Source organism: Gossypium hirsutum, chromosome A03 (genome assembly GCF_007990345.1).
Source record: "Gossypium hirsutum isolate 1008001.06 chromosome A03, Gossypium_hirsutum_v2.1, whole genome shotgun sequence".
Lineage (NCBI taxonomy): Eukaryota > Viridiplantae > Streptophyta > Magnoliopsida > Malvales > Malvaceae > Gossypium > Gossypium hirsutum.
The window spans coordinates 7787219-7813123 of NC_053426.1; the positions used below are offsets into that span (position 1 = coordinate 7787219).

The 25905-nt window shown below is 30.5% G+C and overlaps 2 protein-coding genes across 3 annotated transcripts; one reads left to right on the top strand and one right to left on the bottom strand.

The window, feature by feature from the left end:
* Positions 1-3037: 3037 nt before the first annotated feature.
* On the top strand, positions 3038-3969 carry LOC107963939 (zinc finger protein ZAT12). Its single transcript, XM_016900493.2, has one exon. The coding sequence runs from the start codon at positions 3151-3153 to the stop codon at positions 3622-3624; it is 474 nt and encodes a 157-aa protein (XP_016755982.2). The 5' UTR covers positions 3038-3150; the 3' UTR covers positions 3625-3969.
* A 10225-nt stretch (positions 3970-14194) lies between these two features.
* LOC107963940 (40S ribosomal protein S15a-1) lies at positions 14195-15598 on the bottom strand. 2 transcript variants are annotated; one of them, XM_016900496.2, is made up of 4 exons: positions 15476-15598; positions 15096-15243; positions 14826-14986; positions 14195-14552 (listed from the first exon to the last, which is right to left on the bottom strand). In XM_016900496.2, exons 2-4 carry the CDS (start codon positions 15226-15228, stop codon positions 14454-14456), a joined length of 393 nt encoding a protein of 130 aa, XP_016755985.1. In that variant the 5' UTR covers positions 15229-15243; positions 15476-15598; the 3' UTR covers positions 14195-14453. The 2 variants fall into 2 exon arrangements, with proteins under 2 accessions (XP_016755985.1, XP_016755983.1); XM_016900494.2 differs by having other exon boundaries at positions 15096-15257; positions 15476-15559.
* Between the last annotated feature and the right edge of the window lie 10307 nt (positions 15599-25905).

Below are 25905 nucleotides of genomic sequence, written 5' to 3' on the forward strand. Positions count from 1 at the left end.
TGGGTTTTGAGAAGCAAGTTCCATGGCAACTTATATATATTAAAAATGGCTTAATGCTTGCCAATTGCTACAAGAAATAGGTTTTTTAAATAGAAAACTAGAGATTTTTTTAAATACCTGAATTAAGTTATTAAAAAAATTGGGGATTTGAAATAGAATAAACTAGAGTACTATTCTTTTAATATTATCCACTAGTTGCATTACTTAGTGTACTGTACAATCTATAAAGCGTGTTGGAAGTTGGAATCTCATGTTTAACCATGTTTCAGTCGAAAACAAAGAGAAGACAAATATTAGGAAATTAAATAATGAACATGCATTGTTGCACGTGGATTTGATAGTTCTACCCTCCAAAATTTGATATAATTATCCCATTTTATCATAAAAAATTAAAAATTTAAATTTATTTAATCTAAAACCAAATATTTAGAATTTAAAATATTATAAACCTAAAATAATTTGAATTTAAAATAAAAACATTTTAAATAATCTAAACTCTAAATAATCCAACTTAAAAAATTCTGAACTTAAACCCAAAACAAACCTAAATCAAAATCAATTTAAATTTTGTAATTGACTTAAACCGAAATAACCAAAAAATTCAAAACTAGAACTGTTTATGCAAACCAAATCAACTTGAGCCAAAAATCAATGCATGTCATGTCCATATAATTGTGATAATTAATCAAAGACGAAACTTTTTAAAGAAGTTTAATATATGTATGAATAATTATATATGTACAAATTAAAATTTTACTAAAAATCGAAATATATCATGATTCAAGCATTTTTCGTATATGACTAGACTTAAACCCATAATAAATAAAGAAAAAATCCACAATAAACTCGCATCAAAATTCCCAAAACGCTTTCTTTTTCCTCGTCCAAGTCTTTGTACTTAAAGTCATTAGCGTCAAATCTTAATTTTCCAAGTAATTATCTTGGAAAAAATATGAATGTGTACAAAAGTGGTTAGGTATAGGGTTTTAAGATTCCATAAACATCAATATCAGTCGTAAATCAATGGGAAATTGCTACCATTGGTTTAAATGGAAAAAGAAACTAAGCGTGACATGGAAATCTCCTTCCAATTATATGTCAAACACACTGCTCTAGTCTTTACTAGTTAATGGATTGCATTGATTATAGTGAACACATGCTTGGAAATATTCACATTAAAACTAGGGGTAATAGCTAGGAAAGTGGTGGATTAATTATGTTGGGAGGTTTGGCCACCAACCCAAAAGGTGGAGGAAACTAAACGGAAAAAATTAAGTAAAAAAAAAAAAAAAGAGTGTGAAATTAAGAAACTCACCCTTTGAGCCAGACCGCGTTGAAATAACAACATTATATATTAAGATGATTTTGATTAATTTAATCTTATTGTATAACTCAATTACTATTGATGTTGTTGGAGTTTACGTGAACTTAGGGTTATAATCTTTCTTAGATGAATGTAATTAGTTAAGGGATGGGTTATAAATTTTAATTTTTTTATATTTTCAACAATTTATGTCATAATTTTATATTAATATTTTTTTAATTAGTTTACTGCATCGGAAGGAAAACCATTTCTTTCTTCAGTCGAAGTCTTTTAGCTACTTATTGTCCACTTTCTTTGCACGTTCTCTCTCTTTCCATTTTAAACCTTGTTCTTACAATAGTCACTTCAACACTAACGCGTGACCGACAAAAATCATTTTTTTTTCTTTTTTAAAAAACAAACATCAATCTTGAAAATGCTGGAAGTTAGAATCTCAATGTTTGGCTTATCCATTATGTGTTCATCTTATAATCTATGTTGTTGGAATCGCAGGAACCCTCTATTTACTTTTGATAAGTATATATGAGCTGCAGAATTAAGTTATCCATTCAGATATAGAGAATTATCTAGGGTTTGATTAAAAGAATAGGTTTGAAAAATAGACTTAGATAAAAAATAATGTCTTAATTTTCTTGAAAATAATTTTCTAATATTATTTTTTTGTTATTTTATTATTATATTATTATTATTATTTTTGTTATTATTGTTTGGATATTATATAACTCTTGTTTTATTATTAATTTTGTTATTATTTTTAAAGACATTTACCTGTTAAATTGTAGCTATGTTAGTTTTATTTAAGAATAAAGATTCTTTTTAATGTGTTTTCAAATTATTAGGATACATGCATTTTAATATTTTTAACGTATTTAATGTATTATATTTCTTAAATTTATTTTTAAATAAAAATTTTAATATGAACGAGTCGGATTGAACTCAAATTTAGCATTATTATCTAGATTAGGGTTGAGCAAAATTTTAAGTTCATTTATTAATTAAACTCAAATTTAAAAAACGAGCCTAAACTTTAACAATGACCCAATTCATAATTAGGTCTAATAGATTATTAATTATTATAAAATAATTTTTCTGTGTTACATAATGTTTTTTTAAAAACTTAATTACTAAGGAAAAGTCCTCTCTTTTCAAACTACTACTACTTAAAAAAACTATCATTCTATCCAAAAAAAATTATTAATTTATTAACTTAAATTATATTTTTATATTTTTATTTTAATATAATCTAGTTCTTAATTAAAACTCTTTAATTGACTACACATTATTAAAAAAAGTATTTTTTATTAATTAAAGTGTTTATAAAGAAAATAATTAAAATATTTGAGTTATTTAAAAAATTATTTCTAATAATATGCGAACATGAACTACTAATGTACCACTAGGCAAGAACAAACTAAACAACTTGAGCAACAAGTAAAAAACTATAATTAAAAAAAAAAACATAGGAGTGTGCTGTACACGCGCGAACATGTGTATGAAATGCAAGTAACATAACACTCACAACACTACCAATAACAAATAAGTGTCTAGAATTTGTAAGGAAGGTTCCTCCTGAGTTGCCTCAAAGCGACTCTTTCTTAACCTGCTTGGCTACGCGGTGACGCCAACGTGCTGAAGATGGCGGCTTCAAAATTTCCATCACTCTTTTACTTTCTTAACCCCCAAGTTCTTTTGAAATCTATAAATACAAAACCCCCAACCAATGTTCCTCTCATCGAAGTTTCTTTTCAGATTTCAACAGCAAAACCCAAAGTTTCATACTTTACAGTGTTCCAAGTTTCAGTTTTTTTATACAAGTTTTCAGATTAATGAAGAGAGGCAGAGATATTGATGCGATGGATATGGCAGATTGTTTGATGTTATTATCGAGAGTTGGGGAAACCGACCGGGTTGCTGGTCGTGTCTTTGCATGCAAGACATGTAATAAAAAGTTTTCATCTTTCCAAGCACTTGGAGGTCACAGGGCGAGTCATAAGAAGCCGAAGCTAACGGTAGGAGACAATGAAGGGTTAGCGGTTTCGCCTAAGAAGCCGAAGACCCACGAGTGTTCGATATGTGGGCTGGAGTTCGCCATTGGTCAAGCTCTCGGCGGTCACATGAGGAGACATAGGGCTGCTCTGAATGACGGGTTGGTAACTCGGGATTTGTTGCCGGAGATGAATAAATCGACCGGAGATGGTAGGGATCCATCTATAGATTTGGGTTTGACGTCTTGGGGAGTGGATTTGGAGTTGAAGCTGGGGAAAGTGACACCAACTCCGGTTGTTCATTGTTTTATATAGGATTAATACATGTGGGTTCATATTATTAGAGCACGGTATAGGTAGATAGGATTTGATTTTAACATTCTTTCGTTACTTGTATATTGTTTTTGGTCTATTTTTTACTCCATTTTTACTACATTGTTATTCATGTCTTATTTTTATGTTAAAATTGATAATAAAATTAAAGAATATAAAAAAATTCAATTAATAGTATTGAATACAAAATTAAGAGAAAAAAGGAAGTTGGAAAAGCACATAAGAGATTTTTTTTTCTTTATTTAATTTAATGTTGCTATCAATTTGGTTATGAAATTTATGAACATATTTCTATATAATTAGAATATTTCATATTATTCGAAGGTATATTAGATTTTTTTTAATTAAAAAAGTTAATAAAAAAATTACATGTAGTTAGATTTGAACTTGTGCTATTTATGTCACTAAAATATAAACTTTATCATTGAACCAAAATTTTATTTTAATATAATATTTGCATTTTAATTGTATTATATATACTTTATTACCTCCATCAATTGTATATATTAATAATGTTATTAATTGAAACGCACACATGTATTCTAAATATATAGTTTTCACACGCATACGTGTGCAATGAAATTTATTATTAATAAGGTTGTTGATTGAGTTAGTGTCACAAATTAATTTTACATTAATTTAATATTGATGAAAACATCATAATAAATAATTACATTCATTTAAAATTCTTAATCTTATACCTTTATGTGTTTAAAATTCGATTTACTCACAATTTAATCTATTTTTATTAAATATTAGACCCAACCTAATAAATGTATGCAATCCAACATTTACATGCACTTTACTCAACTAACCATATATATTAACCTAACCCAAATATAAATTAACTCAAACTCAATTACTTACTCAAATATAAAATTAAATATTCAAATATAAAATTATCCAATCAAATGCAACTCAATTAATTGATTAATTTTATAAATAAACCTTTAAAAGAACTGAAAAAAAAACAAAATGAATTGTAAATTTTCTGTTGAATTATTTTCATCTTAAATTTTAATTTATTCAATTTAATTGATTTGTTTTATTTTTAAATATAAAAACCTAATCAAGGAAATTAATTCAATTCAAATCTCTAATCTACACTATTTATTAAGTGTTTTATTAAATTGATATCACTCTCAACCGCGTCACCAACTGGATTAGGAAAATTATAGAAATGTCTTTCATAATTAAAATTAATTATATTATTCAATGGTAATTTAGTCCTTTTATTTAAAAAATTAATAAAAATATGTATATGATGGAATTTGTGTTAGTACAAAACTCCGGTAAGGAAAAAAACTCGAACACACGATCGGAACTCGAAAAGAAAAAGAAGAAATAGGACAGGCTCCAAGGCGTGTATCAAGCCACTATCTTTAAGGTTATATTCGCCCCCACTTATCTTCAGTGTGCAAACGAGTTCCAAGCAAATTAACCTCGAGGATACAATGAAGCCAATGACTATTTGCGTTTTGCACTGACGAGAATAGTCCACTATGCACTGAGTAATGTATAACAAAAACTCAATTTCTACAAAAGATTTCTGCAGCAATACTTTATAGAATAATCTAATAATATTAGAAAATGAAGGAAGAGAAGAAATAATATTAGAATTTGTTGATATGATTTCCAAATGAAATCCCATTCCTATTTATAGGAATTTTCATGTCTCTTCATAGAGACATCTTTCAATAGGTGTCTTTATGAATAAATAAATAATAATAATTATTCATTTAATTTTGTAACTATTCAAATAATATTTTTTGAATAGTTATAATTCTTTTTTAAAAAATCAAATGATATAACTTTTGACCAATGACCAAAAGTTTTATCTTTTGATTAATTACACCCATTCATTTATAGTTATTGAGATACTATAAATATTTGAAAATATTCCAACAATCTCCCCCCATTTTCAAAATATTTAGATTTTGATATTCTTGGAAATCAATTTGCATAAATAAAGGTGTCTTACGATTGAACCTTCACTTAGTGAAAACATGTTAAAGTTAATCGAAATTGTATGGTAGACTAAGCTTTGAACCAACTATTCCATTTGATTAACTGAACACATCTCACACAATGATTTCAACATCAGTCAATGCATAGTATCTAGGGACACTATTATAGCCATGTGTCTATGTCCTCTTTTCATGAGTGCTGTCAGAGCCAAGCCCTTAAGCTCCTAGAAGCGGCCACACTTCCACTCACATAGGTAGATCCCATCAAAAGTGTTCCCGTAATTATAACACTCTAACATATTTATGTTATGGGTCCATTAAGAGTACATTACTCATCCTTCCCTTATCATTACGGGTACCTAGCACTTTAATCTTAGGATGGATTTATTTATAGTGCTAACAGTCACATACTAATGATGTACTTTGTCTCATTGAACTCAAGACTTGACGTTATACCAAGCGTTGAGTCGAGTTTCCATCATGGGTGACTCTAATTAATAGGCTTGAGTCCCATCCCTTTTGAGGTCCTTTTTACTGCATCTCTAGCAAGACTTTTTGTCAAAGGATCTGCCAAATTTTCACTTGACCTCACATAATTAATAGTGATCACTCCATCAGAGATTAATTGTCGGACATAACTATGTCTTAATCCAATGTGTCTAGACTTTCCATTATATACTTGGCTATATGCCTTTGCTAGAGTAGCCTCACTATCACAACGGATAGAAATAGGTGAAATTGGCTTAAGCCATAAAGGAACATCATAAAGCAAATTTCTTAACCATTCTGCTTCTTTAGATGCAGCGGCTAATGCAATAAATTCTGCTGCCATGGTGGAATCAGTAATACATGTTTGTTTCTTGGAACCCTAAGAAATGACTCCTCCACCAAGAATGAAGATCCACCCACTAGTAGATGCATGATCTTCCAAACTTGTAACCCAACTAGCATCCGAATACCCTTCTAAAACTGGAGGATATCTATTATAACATAATCCATAGTTAATAGTTTTCTTTAAGTACCTAAGTACTCTATTTAAAGCTTGCCAATGCAAACTACTTGGATTACTTGTGTATCTACTCAATTTTCCAATAGCATATGCAATATCTGGTCTTGTACAAGTCATTATGTACATAAGACAACCAATTAGACTTGCATATTTCAATTGATCAATTTTCCTACCAGCATTAGATACTAATTTTAATTGAGGATCCATGGGTGTAGATGCTGGTATACAGTTGAAAAGATCAAACTTTTTAAGCACATTTTCAATGTAATGTGATTGTGATAAAGCTATAGTGCTTTCATCTCGGGTTATTTTAATCCCAAGAATAACATCTGCTACACCCATATCCTTCATAGCAAAGTTGTTTGACAAGAATTTCTTTGTGTTTTCTATTTGTTCCAAATCCGTGCCAAAAATGAGCATGTCATCTACATATAAGCAAATTATAACACCCTTTCCATTATCAAATTTACTATATATGCAATTATCGGATTCATTTATTTTATAGCCATTAGCTAAAACAACCTTGTCAAACTTTTGGTGCCATTGTTTTGGTGCTTGTTTAAGCCCATATAAAGATTTAACAAGCTTACATACCTTATGCTCTTGTCCTGGAACAACAAATCCTTCCGGTTGCTCCATGTACACTTCCTCTTCCAATTCACCATTTAAAAATGCAGTTTTAACATCCATTTGGTAAACAACCAAATTATATATAGAGGTAAGTGATATTAATAGTCTAATTGTAGCAATTCTTGCTACTGGAGCATATGTATCAAAGTAATCAATACCTTGTCTTTGTGTAAAATCTTTTGCTACCAACCTTGCTTTAAATTTATCAATGGTTCCATCGACCTTCATTTTCTTTTTGAAGATCCATTTACAACCTATTGGTTTGGAACCTGGTGGAAGATCAACTAAGATCCAAGTTTGATTTCCCATTATTGAATCCATTTCATCATTTATTGCTTTTTTCCAAAAAGCAGAGTCTTGAGATTTCACTGCTTCTTCAAATGTAATAGGATCAGATTCGGTACTATAACAATAAGGTATCTTATTGCATATACTTTCACCTTTTCCTTCTACAAGAAACATAATGAAATCTGGTCCAAAATCTTTGACCTTTTTAATCCTCTTACTTCTTCTTAATTCTTGACAAGATTCATCATTATTATCAATTTGTTTCAATGGAATCTCATTCTCATTTGAAGAATGAATCAATTGTTGTGGTTGTAATTGTCTTGATATAGAATTAAATCTATTTTCATCAAAAATAGCATCTCTTGATTCAATAACCGTATTAATTGAAATTGAATCATTTGGTTCAATTACTATGAACCTATACGCCTTGCTATTATGTGCATAACCTATAAATATGCATTCAATTCCTCTTTCACCTAACTTTTTACGTTTAGGTGTTGGAACTTTTACAATAGCTCTACAACCCCAAACCTTTAAATAATTAAGGTTTGGTTTCCTTTTCTTCCATTGTTCATAGGGGGTTATTTTAGTTTCCTTATTAGGAACTCTATTCAATATATGACAAGCTGTTAGAACAGCTTCTCCCCAAAAACCCTGTCCAAGACCTGAATATGATAACATTGAATTTACCATTTCAATCAAGACTCTATTTTTCCTTTCAGTTACACCATTTTGTTGTGGTGTGTAAGGGGCTGAAACTTGATGGACAATTCCAGTGAGTTCAAAATAACTTGGATTATAGTATTCTCCACCTCTATCCGATCTTAAGCACTTGATAAATGATTCACACTGAAGTTCAACTTCAGATTTATAAACTTTAAATTTATCAAGTGCTTCATCTTTTGAATGCAATAAATATACATAACAATATCTAGAACAATCATCAATAAAAGTAACAAAATATTTCTTTCCACCTAATGTAGGAGTATTATGCAAGTCACATAAATCACTATGTATCAAATCAAGCAATTTTGTTTTCCTTTTAACCTTAGGGAAAGGATTTCTTGTAATTTTAGTCAACATACAGGTATTGCATTTTTCAATATTATTATTAAAAACAGGAATTAAATCTAATTTATACATGTCATTCAATTTTCTATAATTCAAATGACCTAATCTATAATGCCACAAACAAAATGATTCAACCATATAAGCAGAAATAGTATTTTTATTCTTATTAATAATATTAAGTTTGAACATGCTTTCATACATATACCCTTTTCCCACAAAAATTCCTCCCTTAGACAAAATAAACTTATCTGCCTCAAAAACAAGTTTGAAACCAAACTTATTCAACAGACTTCCAGACACTAAATTTTTCCTAACTTCTGGTACATAATATACATCATTTAAGGTTAAAACCTTTCCAGAAGTGAATTGTAGTTCAACAGACCCTTTGCCTTTAATTGTTGCGGTGGAAGAATTTCCCATATACAAGACATTGTCATTTTCACATTGTGTGAACTTTGTGAACATGCTTTTGTCTTTGCACACATGTTTGGTTGCTCCGGTATCAATCCACCATGTATTATCATCTTGTGCCATATTAATTTCAGATATCATTGCAACGAACTTTTCGTTATTATCAGCCTTAGAAGATGATTTCTTCTTTAAAAATCGACATTCATTCTTGAAATGTCCCGGCTTTCCACAATGATAGCATGAGCCCTTTTGTTTCTTTTTGAACTTAGGTGCTCTATCAGTCTGATTGAACTTTCTCTTGAATGGTTTAGTAGTCTGTACTTCCTCCGTAACATGTACTTTGGCATTTTCAGAATTTAGGTTCTGATCTTGTTTTCGATACTCTTCTTCAATACAAAGATGATTTGCCAAAGCCTCAAGAGATATTTCCTCTTTCTTATGTTTTAGACTTCTTTTAAAGTCTTTCCAAAATGGAGGAAGTTTGTCTATTATGGAGGATACCACAATCATTTCATCCATTTTCATATCATATTGCTTAAATTGATTCAGCATCTTTTCAATATCACGAAATTGTTCCATAACAGAACGACCATCAACCATTTGATAATTATTGAAACGATTGACAAGAAATTTCTTACTTGTAACATCTTCGGTCATGTATCTTGCCTCCAATTTGTCCCATAATTCTTTAACGGTGACGTCGTTTTGGTAGGTGTCGAACAAACCATCAGATAAACCATTCAATATGTGGCCCATGCACATGTAATCAGCATTGTCCCATTTTTGTCTTTCTCGGGTTGCAGCAACAGATTCATTTTCATTCTCTTCAGGTCTTGGAGTATCCAAAACATAAGCAATCTTCAAAGTTGATAACAAAAAGTGCATCTTTTTCTGCCATCGTCGAAAATTGCCACCATCAAAACGATCAAGTTTAACAAAGTTGGAAGCCAACTCCCTTAGTGTTCCACTTTCATGTGTTGTGGTAGTCATCATGAAATATAACCTTAAAATTGTTAGTACAAAACTCCGTTAAGGAAAAAAACTCGAACACACGATCGGAACTCGAAAAGAAAAAGAAGAAATAGGACAGGCTCCAAGGCGTGTATCAAGCCACTATCTTTAAGGTTATATTCGCCCCCACTTATCTTCAGTGTGCAAACGAGTTCCAAGCAAATTAACCTCGAGGATACAATGAAGCCAATGACTATTTGCGTTTTGCACTGACGAGAATAGTCCACTATGCACTGAGTAATGTATAACAAAAACTCAATTTCTACAAAAGATTTCTGCAGCAATACTTTATAGAATAATCTAATAATATTAGAAAATGAAGGAAGAGAAGAAATAATATTAGAATTTGTTGATATGATTTCCAAATGAAATCTCATTCCTATTTATAGGAATTTTCATGTCTCTTCATAGAGACATCTTTCAATAGGTGTCTTTATGAATAAATAAATAATAATAATTATTCATTTAATTTTGTAACTATTCAAATAATATTTTTTGAATAGTTATAATTCTTTTTTAAAAAATCAAATGATATAACTTTTGACCAATGACCAAAAGTTTTATCTTTTGATTAATTACATCCATTCATTTATAGTTATTGGGATACTATAAATATTTGAAAATATTCCAACAATTTGAACTTGAATCAATTGCATTAGAAAACCTTTTAATTTGCTACTCAACTAAAGTATTATTTTTATAATTTTGTACATTTCAATTTTATTATGCACACTTTATTATCTGCATCAATTATACATTTATCTTATTTATTAAGTCTTTTAATGAGTTTGTGTCACCTATCAACCGGATCCCAACTCGTTAGGAAATTACCTAAAAATATTTTATTTGCAAAATAAGTTATATGATTATGTGGGTGTTTTTGTTATTTTATATTTTTATAAATCAATTAAAAAAATATCCTTAATGAGGTTTGAACCATAAATAAAATGCATATAAAAAAAATTCATTTACCATTTAAACTAAAATAATTTTTAATTTTTAATTTTTATATGAAACTTTAATAAATATACATGTGTTTTTGTATTTAAAAATTCGTTTTACTCACAATTTAATTTATTTTTTATTTTAATATTATACATAATTCATGTTATAATTAATTAGTTTAGAATCATATTATTTATTATTTTTAAATACACTTTTATATTTCTGTGATAAGATTTCTATTTATTACTTTTTTAGTTGAAGACAAAACACAATTGACAGCATTTCTTTTACTGTTTTACTTTAATGCTAAGTCTTTGAGCCGGTTTAGTTATGGATATCCGATTTAGCTTAATGTGCTTCGTTTTTACTTTGGTTTGTTTTCAAATCCGTGTCCGGTTTATCGGGGTTGAGTTTTTGGCCGTTAATTTGTGTTGTTTTATGGTTTTAATTTCAAGTGTCTGCAGCGCGGGAAAGAAAATTGTTGACTAGAAATTAACACGCGTCAGTATTTCAATCTCTAATTTACTACTGGCCGTTCTAGATTCCTAACCCAAGAGAATGTGACGAAATCTAGCTGTTGATGAGGTTAGTGACAGTCAGGCTCCATTAACCGCGATACACGTGGACATCAATGGTGAAACAGCAGCGCCGTATGATCAAGCCGTTGATACATTTTGACGACCATTATACTAATAAAAAAAGAAAACTCATTTTCTACCTACGGAAACGTGTCATTTTAAATTTTATTTATTAAAATGGGTTAAAAAATTTAAAACTCGTTTATATAGAAGCATTTTAAGAAAAAATTTCATAAAAACGGGCTGATGGGTATGTGCTTTACCCGTTGTCAACAAAAACATACTGACGTAGATGTGCTTTTGCCTGTTCTCAAACTAAATTTTTAAAAAAAGTCATTTTTTTAAAAATATTATAAAAATAGATTAATTTTTTTAAAATTTACGAGAATAAGCCTTTATAAAGACACAAAGTGACAACATTATTTTTTTTATTTTAAGGTGTCACTAATTAATATGAAAATAAAATTTACAAAATAGATATTTATATAGGCGCAAAGTCTCATTTCTCTTGTTTTCTTAAGCAATATGAGATGTGAGATATGTTTATATATGGAGCCATGAATAGGTTTGTAACTTATTCCTAAACGATGTAAGATTTCTTCCTCTTTTAACTAATAACATAAAATTAAAGGCTACACTATATTTTATAATTTTTTTACAAAATAATTTCTTTTTTTATATTTTGTTAATATTTTCTCATATTATAAAATTATCTTTTGAAATATTTAATGTTGTTGTATTTTAGAATTGTTAGCATATACAAAAGGACGATTAAAAAAAAGAATAAATTGCACATATGAAACTTGTATATGCAATAATCTTCTATTCAATTTTAAATGTTTGAAGTTAATATACATGCAATTCTAACTTTTAAAATAATTTTCTATTATTTTAACTTAGAAGTTATGCTTTTAATTTTTTATTATTTATATTATATTATATTATGAATGTTTGATTAATAAATAAATAGTGAGTATTTGGTATTCAAATAGTATATTTTTTTGTAATTTTAAAAAATTGATATATCTTTTTTAAATATTTATTTATTTTTTAAATATTTTACTATACTCATTAATTTTTTAATCCTAATTTTTATTTAATTTTCATCACCTAATGAATGTTGATAAATTTATTCCCGATGTATTTTGACTAGATAGATAATCTATTTAAACATAGTATATAGTTATGTTAAATAAGTTTTTTTTATAGAAATATATAATATGCATAAAATATAATAATTATTTTTCATATTTTTATATCTAGATTAAATTACATTAGTAATCACTTACAAAATGATCACTCAACTATTAGTTATTTTTAAATATTTGTTTTTTTAATATTTTAACGTTCTCATTTTATTATTTTTTATAATTTTTTTACTTATAGATTTTTAAAGTTTTATTTATAATGTAACAAATGTTAACTTTTTGTAAAAAATTTAAACTCTATAAGTAAAAAAATATAAAATATAGTGTAGCTTTTAATCTTATGTTGTTAGTTAAAAGAGGAAGGAATCTCACGTTGTTTAGAACAAACTACAAACCTATTCATGAGTCAATATATACACATATCTCATATCCCACATTGCTTAAAAAAATAAGGGAAATGAGACTTTAGGTCTATATAAAGGTTTATTTTGTAAGTTTTATTTTCATATTAATTAGTGACACCTTAATTTTTTTTTTTAAAATGTTGTTTGGATTTTTATAAAGACTTATTCTTATAAAATTTCAAAAAAAAATCTATTTTTATAATATTAAAAAATGACCTTTTTTTTAATTCGAGAACAGGTAAAAATGTGCCCATGTACACATTTTTGCTGACACGGGTAAAGCGCATCCCCATCAGCGCTTTTCTGTAAAATTGAAATGTAGATTTAAATTTTTGTTTTTCCTAATTTTCAGTCTCATGATAAAAGTAATATCATGGAAAAGGAGCTTACTTTTCTATTTAGAATGATTAAAAGAGATGCGACTTTATTTGTTACTGTGAAAAAGATCTGAGTTTTACTTTCTCAGCTTTTGATCATTGAATTGATACAAATAAATGGTATTTGTTTATTGCAGTCATTTCAGATTAAAAGCCTTTTGATTGCAAAGGACCTCCCTTCTCATGTTTCTGATGGGGATTCCATTCAACATTTGATAATTCTTCCAGAATTGAATCCAATAACCGGTTTCTTAAGGATAAATTGAATTCTGGTATACCCATTCTTGAATGGGGCATAAATAAGGAGTACGATAATGTTGTTTTAATAGGTCAATACTTATTTATACATGTAACAATGGTGATATGCATATCCGGAAAGCAACTCCTGCTTATGGTAAGGATGATGAAATTCTCATATCGATGGGGAACGGTTATGGTGAGGAGGATACCAATATTCTTTCTTTTGGTGGGTTTCATGAAGAACACGAAATTGTCTCGATAGACAGCTCGGTGCTACTCAAGCTACTAAATTAAGACCCGAATCTGCTTTGAGGACTAAACTCTAGTTCAAATCATCAAAGAAAGAAGCTCCAAACAACTTCCCTCGAATGTAAGAAGTTTGATATATGCTCGAGGTATACCCATGAAGTACATTTCCTCAAGATATTCATACACAAGTACAAGAGTTATCATATCAATATCACATAATGGTATAAATAACAACCAATCTTTCTGTTGGTTTTAATCAACTTTCTCGTTTCTAAATTAATCAGCAGAAGCTTTCAAACTTCTACAGGCAAGAAATCTATTACCGAAAAAAAAACAAGCAACTCGTAATCTCAAACACCATACCCAAAACATAGGTATAATCCCAGATAAACAAAAATTAGATTGACACCGACTAAGGTTGAGGAAAACTACCATGTCCTACATGAAGAGAAATAAACCAAATAAAAAGAACTCAGATTTGTCTCAATAGAAGAAACCAAGTACTTTTCCACCAACATTCTTTCTTCTTGCTTCTTCATGGTCCATGATACCAGCTGATGTGGTAAGCACAATGTATCCGAACTGCAATAACAAAGCACATAAATGGCATAACATACCACTCACATTTCAATTGGCTAAACCTTCCCCTAAGCTTATGTCAGCCATGAAATCTTATCTAGTTGACTATTAGATTAAATACAACGCATGCCACAACAACAAAACAACATATTGACGCATAATCAGAGTTTCCACATTTCATTTGTTTGTCTAAGAAGAATTTCTGATCATAGCAAATCTGGGTCTTATGAAAATACAATACACGAACAATAAACATCGGAAAGTTTCAATGCTAACCTGTCTGGAAGGAAGTAGCCTAGCAGTCCAGCCTTCAATCTCTTTAACTCCAACATCGAAACGAGGGCTAATCACCCCACACTTGTTCAGCCTTCCGTTCAATTCAACCACAATTTTTCCAGATCTGTGATCATCAACATACTCAAACTCTCCAATATAACCTTCAAAGACAATCATTAAAAGAAAAAAAATCAGCATTTTCTTGTTAATGCTATAGATAACAAAAAATTCGATTTTAGTAAAGATGAGTGGGGAGTAAAGTCAACAAACCATGCTTCTGCATGACCAAAAGGAACTTAATGATCACTTTGGAGGAAGGCCTGATCATGACCTGTCGTTTGCCCCTCTTCTCGGCATTGTACATGCTCTTCAGTGCATCATTCAAAACGCTGACTCTCACCATCCTCTCAACTGCAAACTACGGTAGATTTTCTACTCAATAACAAACAAGCATTTATAAAAGTTCAAAGATTAGATAAAAAGCAGATCATTCTTTTAGCAAACACTCAGTTAATCAAGGAGAAATAGAAAATACCATTACAACCAAAACCCAACATTGTCCATTATATTACAATATTCCAAACCATTTAATGCTAACATATACACAAACAAATCTAGGAAGTGTTATTTGAGAGAAAATGAGAGCTTACCTGAAAGCAAAAACGGCTACCGCTACTATGTTTCTTTAGAGAAGAGAGCACGGAAAGGGAGAGCTAGGGTTATTTGAAGACTACGCTTATTGGGTTTATATTTGCCTTCTAAACTAAACTCATCTGCTGGATGGACAGAACTTTGCCAGAAAGGCCCAATTAACGAAACAGTTTCTCTTTAGGCTCGGAGCTTAAGACCCAATTAGTGAAGTTGATGGGTCGGGTCACAAAGGTTAAAAGATTTAAAGGCATAATGATTAATTTAGCCTCTAACATTTACCTCTTTTATCATTTTGACCCTAATTGTTTTTTTGGACCACTTTATTTCTCAACATTAAAAATTTAGTCAATTTGTTTTTCTTATGGAAAAATTGACCAAACCATTATTTTTTTAACATTGTTGATGTGGCAAACGATAACCTACATGTACTTCATTCTTGACGTTGATATTTAAAAAAATATGAGTTTTCTTATAAAAATTTGAATTACTTTTTAATTTTTTAATTTTTATGAAGTACACATGGCTTATCATATCATTTTCGTTAAAGTTTAAATAGTCAAATTAATTTTTCTATAAAAAGAAAAGCAATGTGACTAATAAAGGATTGGGGTTAAGAAAATTGCTTGAAGTACCAACACAATGTGTAATGGAAAAAGAAAGGAAGGGGTGCAAACCAAAGTAATCAGTATCGTACTAGTGGACGAATCATTTTTTAGTGGTATTAATACATATCAGTATTAATCTGTTTCAATGTACCATTTCAGATTTATAGTTGTTTTTGAGAAACATTTGATATATGTATATAAAAAAGTATTTACAAATATTAAATAATGAGATTAAATAAATCTCAAGTATAAAAATACTCATAAAAAATTAAAGTTTTGATTGAAGTGATAACGAAAATATTTTAAAAATGTTGCTGGTATGGGTTCAAATCTCACCATACATAAATTTTAAGATAAAAAAAATATCGTTGCTATTGGGGCGCCCCAAACCTGGTCGAGACGGTCCGACCTGAACCTAGAACGTCACATTAGCCACTTACGTGACTCTCCTTATCGATCACCAAACACACAACAAACCACCATTCACACCAAGAAAATACACGCTTAATTAAGTAATTTAAACATGCAAAAGCCTAAGACATGCTTCGTTTGGTAGAACATAACAAAGTAACTATAGAGGTAAAAATGTCATTTTGCATAATGTATGCGAAATACTCATAAATCATGAAATAAATCTGAAAAGTGCCTTGGGAATTTTATTTGAAACCATATCTGAAAATTTTAGTTCAAAATTACGGTTAAAACTTATTCAATTTCAAAACAAAGTTTATGGACTAAAACGTAAATTTTACAAAATATCTAGGAAAACCTCTTTATGAAATTCAATATAGAATTTAAAAATTAAATGTATAAAACTTGGTCACATAAATTTTCAAATCATTTTGTGGTGTTTAAGGCCTCCAATTTCATTGCTTAAAAATCAGGACTTAATTGCAAAGTTAACAAAACATGCCCAAGCACTTAGCCAGCCATGTCGAGACGACGTGATTTTTCATGTAACTCCATCGCCTAGATAGAGTCTTTCGTCCCGACAAGAATCCCTTGTCACAATGTTGTCTAAGGCTTATCACGATGACAATTGGAAAATTTGCAAAAAAATTGCAAAAACTTGTATATGATGTTTTGACACTCCATTACATAGACTGATTCGTGTTTTCATGCTTGTTACTCTATCCTAACATGTCATATGGCATATATAGATCACTCCAAACATTCTTGAACACATTTAAACATACATTAACATACTTTGCCATTCAATCTATGTTAACATGCTTCTTAAAGTCCTAATTCAAATTACACAACATACTAAAGTTGCATATAAGGAAATTTAAAGTGGATTATAGGTCCATACCTTGCCATTTGATTATTTTGCATCTTTCCAAGAATTCAACAAGTTATTTAAGCATCTATAACCATAAATTACTAAGGCACATGCATGCTAATCAACATATAACTTAGCCATACATCTAGCATCTTTTATGCATCAATCCAAACATTAAAAGCGTCCAAAAACAGTTATAAAAGTCTTTAAACAGTCCATGGAAAGTTCATTTACAATCCAAAAACAAAACTATAGTCTGATTCCTCAAAATGAACCCACATCGCCATCTTTTACTGTCCACGAAAACCATTTCACATACACAATTAGGTTGCTCTGCCTTAGGATCTCAAGCAAGGTCACTTTACCACTCCACACAAGCTATTTCTCTACAAAAGGAGTGTGAGCTTGAAAAAGCTTAGTGAATGCTCAAATATGCTACAAATAAACCACAAGATCAAGGTTAAAAGCAAGACCAATAAGTAAATATACATTTATCATCACCAAACATTTATTCATGTTGATAAATTGACATCTTCTAATTATGAAATATGTATAAAAATACAGCACATTGGATATATGGATCTTTATTACACAATGACTCATAGAGTCTAACATGTCCTAAGTAAGGGTAGCATTAAGCTAACACTCTCTAAATACACCAACATATCTCAATGAATGGATTCATGCTCTACATCCTTTTATCCCTTCAATTATGTCCCAATAACAAAACACATATGTAAGTACTCAAATCCTAGGGCATGCTAATTATATCCAATTTTTTAAAGAGATCACAATGCCAATATATCCATGTTATACATTCATTTTTTGGTTTATGCTCACTTTCACTCATCATGCTTATCATGTCCAAACACTTATCACATGTTCATGTAATGCACTTACAAGTGCAATCACTTTGCTCACAAGTGCAATCACTTTTCTCACTAAGCCACATACACTTTCATATCAGTTGAGTTACATCATTCAGCAGTGTTGCGAGTTATTAAATAAATGATTCAATGTCCTTGGAGGATTAGGGTGACACATGTATTTAAAGAGAGTAACCGAATTACTGATGGTTTGGCAGTATAGATATATTCAACCCTCGGATGAAATCTGAGTCATTACACAAGTATTACACTAGCCTTCTTAAGATTGACGATAATATTATATTTTTATTTGACCTCAATTTTGAGCCTTTTTTTTCTTATTTAAGAATGATAACTTCTTCCCATAATGACTTTAATTGGCACAACATTTCCATGTTTTTGAACATTCGGGTAAATGATTTCTTTTGGTTGTTGAACATCATTGTCATGATTTGAATTTGATGCTTTCATCATTAAAGGTGGATAAGGGATAGAACGACCTTTCTATTCATTCGAACAACTCACAAATCTTGCTTTGATACCAATTGAAAAAGCCATTGGTTTGCACTTGGAAGACAACTTCATTTTAATTCTCGTTAGAATAGAAACAAACATAAATGTTGAATGCAAAGTAACGCAAGGAACAATGTGAGGAGAAAATTAGCACATGATATTTGCTAACGTAGTTCAAACACAATGGTCCTACGTTTGCAAAGTATTGTCCAGTGAATGGTTTTATTTAACAATCGTCTAAATCACCTATTGAATTAAGCCCAATCTATCCTTACAGAAAGAAGTAATTACGGCCCCAACATGTAACAGCTCGATTTTGGGCCTAGTCGGAACAGTGGTTTTGGGACCACAAACCTGACTAGGAAAAAATTATTTTTATTATATTTTTATAGTCTACAATTTCACAAAATAATTTGGTGAAAATTTCGTTTGAAAATTTCGACGTTTGGGCACTCAATTTAGTCAAAATGACTAAATTGTAAGAAGTGCAAAACTTGAGTTCTAGAAGCTAAAGGTGTCTAATTGCTATGAAACTTTAAATTAGATGTTCTTAAATGGTAAGTAGACCATTGGTTAATTTTTTGGACAAAAATGGATATAAAATAGGTGAAATAGAATATTTTTAAGTTAGAGGCATTTTGGTCATTTAGTAATTAAAATGAATTAAAAACAAAATTAAAAGCTAATTTTTGTCCATCTTCAACCCCATGGCCAAATTTCACAAGGGGAAACCATGTCTAGGGTTTTTGAAGTTTCCAAGCTCGATTGTAAGTTTGTTTTAGCCTCGTTTTTAATGATTTTCATGATTTTGAAATCCTCGTAACAATATCTATCTATTTCTACCACTAATTTGAGATATGGTTAAATTATAGGGTTTTGACCCATGATGTATGTGTGTATTTTTGTGTTTAAAGTAGAAAATGCATGTTTATGGTTAGAGAAACGACTTTTACTAAGTAATTTTCGGTGAAAATGCTTAAAAGGACTAATTTGTAAAAGTTATAAAATATGTCATAAAAGTGTGATTTAATGAAAAATTTGGGTTGCTATAAGTATAAAAGAGGTTAGACTAGGCTTGAGAATTGAAGAAATTGAATAAATTTCAATTTTCAAACTTAGGGGCAAAAATATAAATATGTCAAACTTTAGGGGAAAAAATATAATTTTTTCATAATATGATTTTTGGGTCACATTGAATAATGTGACTAATAATTGAGCTAAAATTGATATTATAGATCAAGAAAAATGAGATTTGGGCCTAGAACGAGGGAAAAAATAAGTATTTGACGATCAGGTCATTTTCACCATTTTTGGTATCGAGGTAAGTTTGTATGTGAATAATGCAATGCTATATTTATGTTTTAAATTGATTTAATATTATATGATTTATATGATTGATATTATGAGCAAGTTCGATAATGCCAAGATAACGAAAAAGTTCCGGTTGAACCTTAGGAATAAATAAGATACAAATGTCATGACATTAGGGTTATGTGTGATTTCGTGTAAGACCATATCTGGGATATAGCATCGATATGTGATTTTGTGTAAGACCATGTCTGGGACATGGCATCGATATGAGACATCGTGTAAGACCATAACTGGGCTATCGGAATCGGTATGTGATCCCATGTAAGACCATATCTGGGATATGGCATTGACATCTTACTATGTGTATGAGGTTTCCTGGGTATCCTTTAGTATTCCAAGTGGTTCAACGGGTATTTCAAAGATTATATCAAAGATGTGAAAAGATATGACTGTGTTACGAGTTCGTACAGATATGTATGTAAAGTTTAGAAGCATTGGCTTCATAATATTATGAGTTCATGATCACTATGAAAGTGACATTAAGTTAAACTTGTGAATAAGTATTTATGTTGATGATGTGTAAATTCATGGTAAATTCAGTTGAGAATCATGTGCTAGGCTTTTGAGCCATATTAAATTGAGAGATAATATGTTTAGTTCATTTGATTTGTGATTCATTGGATATGTGTAAAAAAATAATAACAATAAATATTTGCATAATTGCCTATTAAACTGGTTATGAAAGTATGTGAAGTTAAGTTTTTAAATCATTGAAAGATGTTAAGCTTTGGGCTTGAAAATATGAATAAGCATAATTAATATGCATGTTACTATGAGGCTTGAAATGATTTGTTAATTATTATTATGGTATGTTATATTGGAGAGGTTACGATCATTTGACAAATGGATGACTATTGTTGCTTATTATTTGCATACGAACTTACTAAGCTTTGTAGCTTACTCCCCTTCCTTTCCCATATCTTATAGGGTTGTATGGTAGCTCGAATTGGAGATCGCCAAAGATGCTATCACACCATCAAGCTATCATGTTGGGTAAATGAACGCAAACCCTTGAGTCTATGGCATGTATAGGGACTTAATCATTTTGTGTATGTGTCATTATGATATGGCTGAATGTATTGGCTTGTAATAATTAAGGATTTGATCTGGTATGTAGCCACATAAATTGGCTTATATTGGCTAATGAGTTGCAAGCATATTAATTACTCATATGCTTATGCCAATGTCATTGTGTGATATGGTTTATAATGGTATGTTAATGAAATTAGACTAGATGATACATGTGGGAAGTTGTTATGTTGAAGGTGATTGGGTATGTGCAGACTTAATAAAGTATGATGTTATGAGCATGTATATGAAGGTAAGGAAATGATATGTATAAGTCTTTATTGTTGATATATAGGTTAAATTGGCCAATAAATGACATGTAAATATTCGATAATGACTAGCTATTGGAATGGCTAGTTATGGATATGCTTTGGTGTTATGTATGTCTAAATGAAAGTTAATATAAAGAAATTATGAAAGAGTAAAATTAGCATTAAAACAGTTTTGGACAGCAGCAGTAGTATAAATTTGAAAAATCACCAAAAATTGTGGAAATCAAATTATGGGTTGAATAAAATATGAAATTAAAGTCTATTGAGTCTAGTTTTACATAGAAGAAACGATGAAAGCAAAATAATTTCGTTTTATGAGATAATTGAATTTTTGTGAGACAAGGTCAGAATGATTTTGGGTTCCCTTGTTCTGAATTTGGAAAATCATTAAAAATTGTATAAAAATACATTGGGGTTAAAATTTATGTGTTTAAATTCTTAATGAGTCTATTTTCTATAGAAACAAATGAGAACATCATCTGAATCCCGTACTAAGAGATAATTAATTTGTAGTGAAGAAAGGTCGAAACTGTCAAACAGCAGAACATGGATGAATTTGGAGAATTAACTATATTTATTGGCTAAACCATAAATTCTAAAAAAAAATTTGACAGGAAGATATTTGAGTCTAGTTTCCTAAAAATTAAGCGGATCTTAATTTAGAATTCTGTAGCACAAGATATAAATAATTTAGTGACAATGACTTAAGTGGACAATTTTGTTATGAACAATAAATAATTGTTTTGATATGTTTAAGCCTTTGATTATGGTTGTGTTGGTAGCTTAATTGTGCCATGTTAAGTGCCATGTTAAGTGCCATTAAAAGTGTGTATGTGAGCGTGCAAATGAGGGTGGAAAATGGCTTGGTAAATAGCCATTTTCTTGGCCACACGGGCAGTGACATGATCTCAGTCGTGTGAAGGACATGGCCCCGGGACACGGACGTGTGACTTGGCCGTGTGACCCCAATTTGTGCATGATGTCATAAACATAGAGTTACACGGGCTGAGGACACGGGAGTGTGTGACCACACGGCCTACCCACACGGGCGTGTCCCAAGCCACATGGCATGTGACCCCTGTTTTGATGAAAATTTTCTGAGTTTTCCAAAGGTTCTGGTTTAGTCCCGAACCATTTCCAATGCATGTTTGGGGCCTCGTGGGCCCGATAAGGGACGATATGCATGAGTATGAATGGTTTTAAATTGAATGAAATTTTATGGCCCGGTTTTGTATGATTGGTTATGCTTAAATCCGATAATGCCTCGTACCCTGTCTCGGCGTCGGACACGAGTAAGGGGTGTTACACAACACTAACCCCAATTGTCACAAATCAGTCACTCAAATACCTCACTATACAATCAATAGACCTATTCCAATAATACCTAAAAAAGTGTCATTGAATAACCACATAACATAACAAAGTTGTTGACAAAGACACTCCGAATCTATGCTCTGATTTACGCCACAAGCAACCTATTTATAGGTTGATACAAAAGTCCATTCAACAGAGTTTTGAAAGCTTTAAATACCATTTAAAAGCTCAAATTATCTCATCAATTATCTTTAGTATTTATCTTACAATAGATGTAACAACCCGATTTAGGGCCAAAACGGAACAATGGTTTCAAAACTACGAATCCGAGGTTGAAAATTTTATGACTGGGTGTTTAATTTGATGTTTAGGACTAAATTGAAATAGGTGAAAAATGTGTGTTCTAGTTCATAAAGTACTTGATTGAAATGGGTGTTTTAAGTGGAGGTCCTTAAATAGTAATTAGACCATTATACTATATTGGACAAAAATACCTAAAGGAAGATAAAACACCATAGTTTTTAATAAATGGCAATTTAATCATTTGGTAAATAAAATAATAAAATGGAAAAACAGAGCCAAAATTGGTATCATCTTCACCAAGCCTGGCCGAAACTCTCATAAACACCATAGCTAGGGTTTTTCCCAAGCTTTCAAGCTCTATAGTAAGTGCATTCAAGCCCCGTTTTTAATGTTCTTTACATTTTTGAAATCATCATAGCTCGGTCTACCTATTTCTACCATTATTTCGAGTTAGGGTTTATGTTTAAAAATTTACCCATGAATGATATGCATGTATTTTGATGTTTTATGGTAGAATATGAATGTTTGAAGTTAGGAGAACGATCTTTTCTAAGCGATTTTTAGCAAAAACGAGCAAAATGGCATATCAGTAAAAATACCTAATGTTCATAAGTGAATGTTAGAGTGAGAATTTGATGTTGTCATAGAAGATAAAAATGTTCAGCATGTCATAAAACATAAGAATAAGGGATGAAATTAAATTTCCGAGCCTAGGGGCAAAATCATAATTTTGTAAAAGTTAAGGGGCAAAAACGTAATTTTTCCATAATTTTATTTTTGGATTGAAATAGATAGTATGAGTGTTAAATGAGCTAAATGTGTTGTTATAGATCAAGAAAGGCGTGGAATCGACCTCGAACGAGGGAAGGAAAAGATTTTAGACTAAATTGCAAAATTTCCATATTTTGCACCGAGGTAAGTTTGTATGTAAATAATACATTATCTTTATTTACGTTTTTATATTTCAGTATATTTTATATATTGTAGCTGATTTTGAATCATAATCGACTATTGGAAGAATGGAAATAAGTATTAGAAAGTGAAATACTACCTGGTTGAACCTTCGGAATCGAAAGATATAGATGGTATATAGCTAGGTCGCATGTATGGTGCCAAGTGCACATCATGTGTACAATAGAGCTACGAGATACTATGTGGTAGCTAGGTCACATGTGTGATACGGGATGTATACCATGTAGACAAGAGAGCTACGGGATAAATGTAGCTAGGTCGCATGTGTGGTTCCAGGTGAAGGACACCATGTAGACAAGAGAGCTACGAGATAAAATGGCTAGGTCACATGGGTGGTACTAAGTGTTCATGCTTACCATGTGTACAAGAGAGCCGAACTATGTGATGGGTGGAACTACGCGCTGAAACCACAAAGTATTGGAGACTCGATCCGAAGTGTTCAACGGGAAAATCGACTAAATGAAATTATGTATGACCTTGTAATGATAGGTGTAAGAATACACAAGTGTAGCGTATGAGTAATAAGCTCGATATGTGACTGGAAGTTGGAAAAATTGTTAAGGATAAGCAAAGAATGCAACCAAAGTGTGAAAGATCAAAATTGATAATAAAACTGTTTGGACAGTCACAGAGATGTGAATTTGAAAAATCACCAAAAATATTAGGAATTTAATTAGAGGCTGAATGAGATATGAAATTAAATCTTAATGAGTCTATTTTCATGTAAAAGAAACAGAGAAAGTAAAGGAATCCTATATTTTGAGATATTTATATTTTTGTGAGACTTGTTCAGAATGACTACGTGATCCCCTGTTTTGACTTTGAAAAATCATTAAAAATTGTACAAAGGTAATTAAGAAATATAGTTTATATTCCTAGATTTTTTATTGAGTCTAGTTTTAAATGAAATAAATTTCATGGCTATATGACTTTTTTACAGGGAGAAAATTAATTCGTAGTGAACAGGGGTCAGATCAGTCGAGCTGTATAACAGGGAAAACTTTAACTAATAAACTGTACTAATTGGCTGGACCAAAAATTCTAGAAAAATTTTTGTAAGAAGTAATATGAGTGTAGTTTCAGGAAAATTTTACGGATTTAAATTTCGAGTTTCTTAACTCGAGTTATGATTTATTTTGTGAAAATGATGCAGGAGGGACAGTTTGATCAAATTGGAGTAAATAGTGAAATTAAAAATAGATATAATTGAGTTATTTTGTAAACATATTAAATTCCTTATTTATTATTTATATACTTACTTACTAAGCTATAAGCTTACTTTCTTTTCTCTCTTTTGTTTTATAGTGGCATCCAGCTAGCACAGGAGTTAGAGATCGTTGAAGATCTGCTCGCACTATCAATACTTTTGGTATTTGAACTCAACATTTTGAATTATGGCATGTATAGTAGGCTTAGTTATTTTGTTACGTGTCATAAGTGCCTAGGTTTAAAATATCGGTTATAGTATTTGACCGATTATTTTGTACAAAGCCATTGAAGTTGGCTAATATTGTTAAAGGCATATGTTATAACGATTCATGATCTAATTGAATGTCTCGGTTTTATTTAATGGTATGTGTTATATTCTGGTAATACCTCGTACCCTGTTTCAGTGTTGAATGCGAGTAAGGGGCGTTACAATAGCCTTCATAAACAAGTTCACCAACGGCTTGAAATACTCTAAAAGGTAAGGATAAGAACAAGAACTCAATCTTTATTCAATACACTCATGGTTTTATCAAGAAGATCGGTTGAAGAGTTAGAAAGTCCTAGTTGCACATCACATGTTATTTTGTCAAACATGTTACTACTTTAAAAGCCGAAAACATTGACTGTCCATGAGGTCGAAACCTTCCACACAGT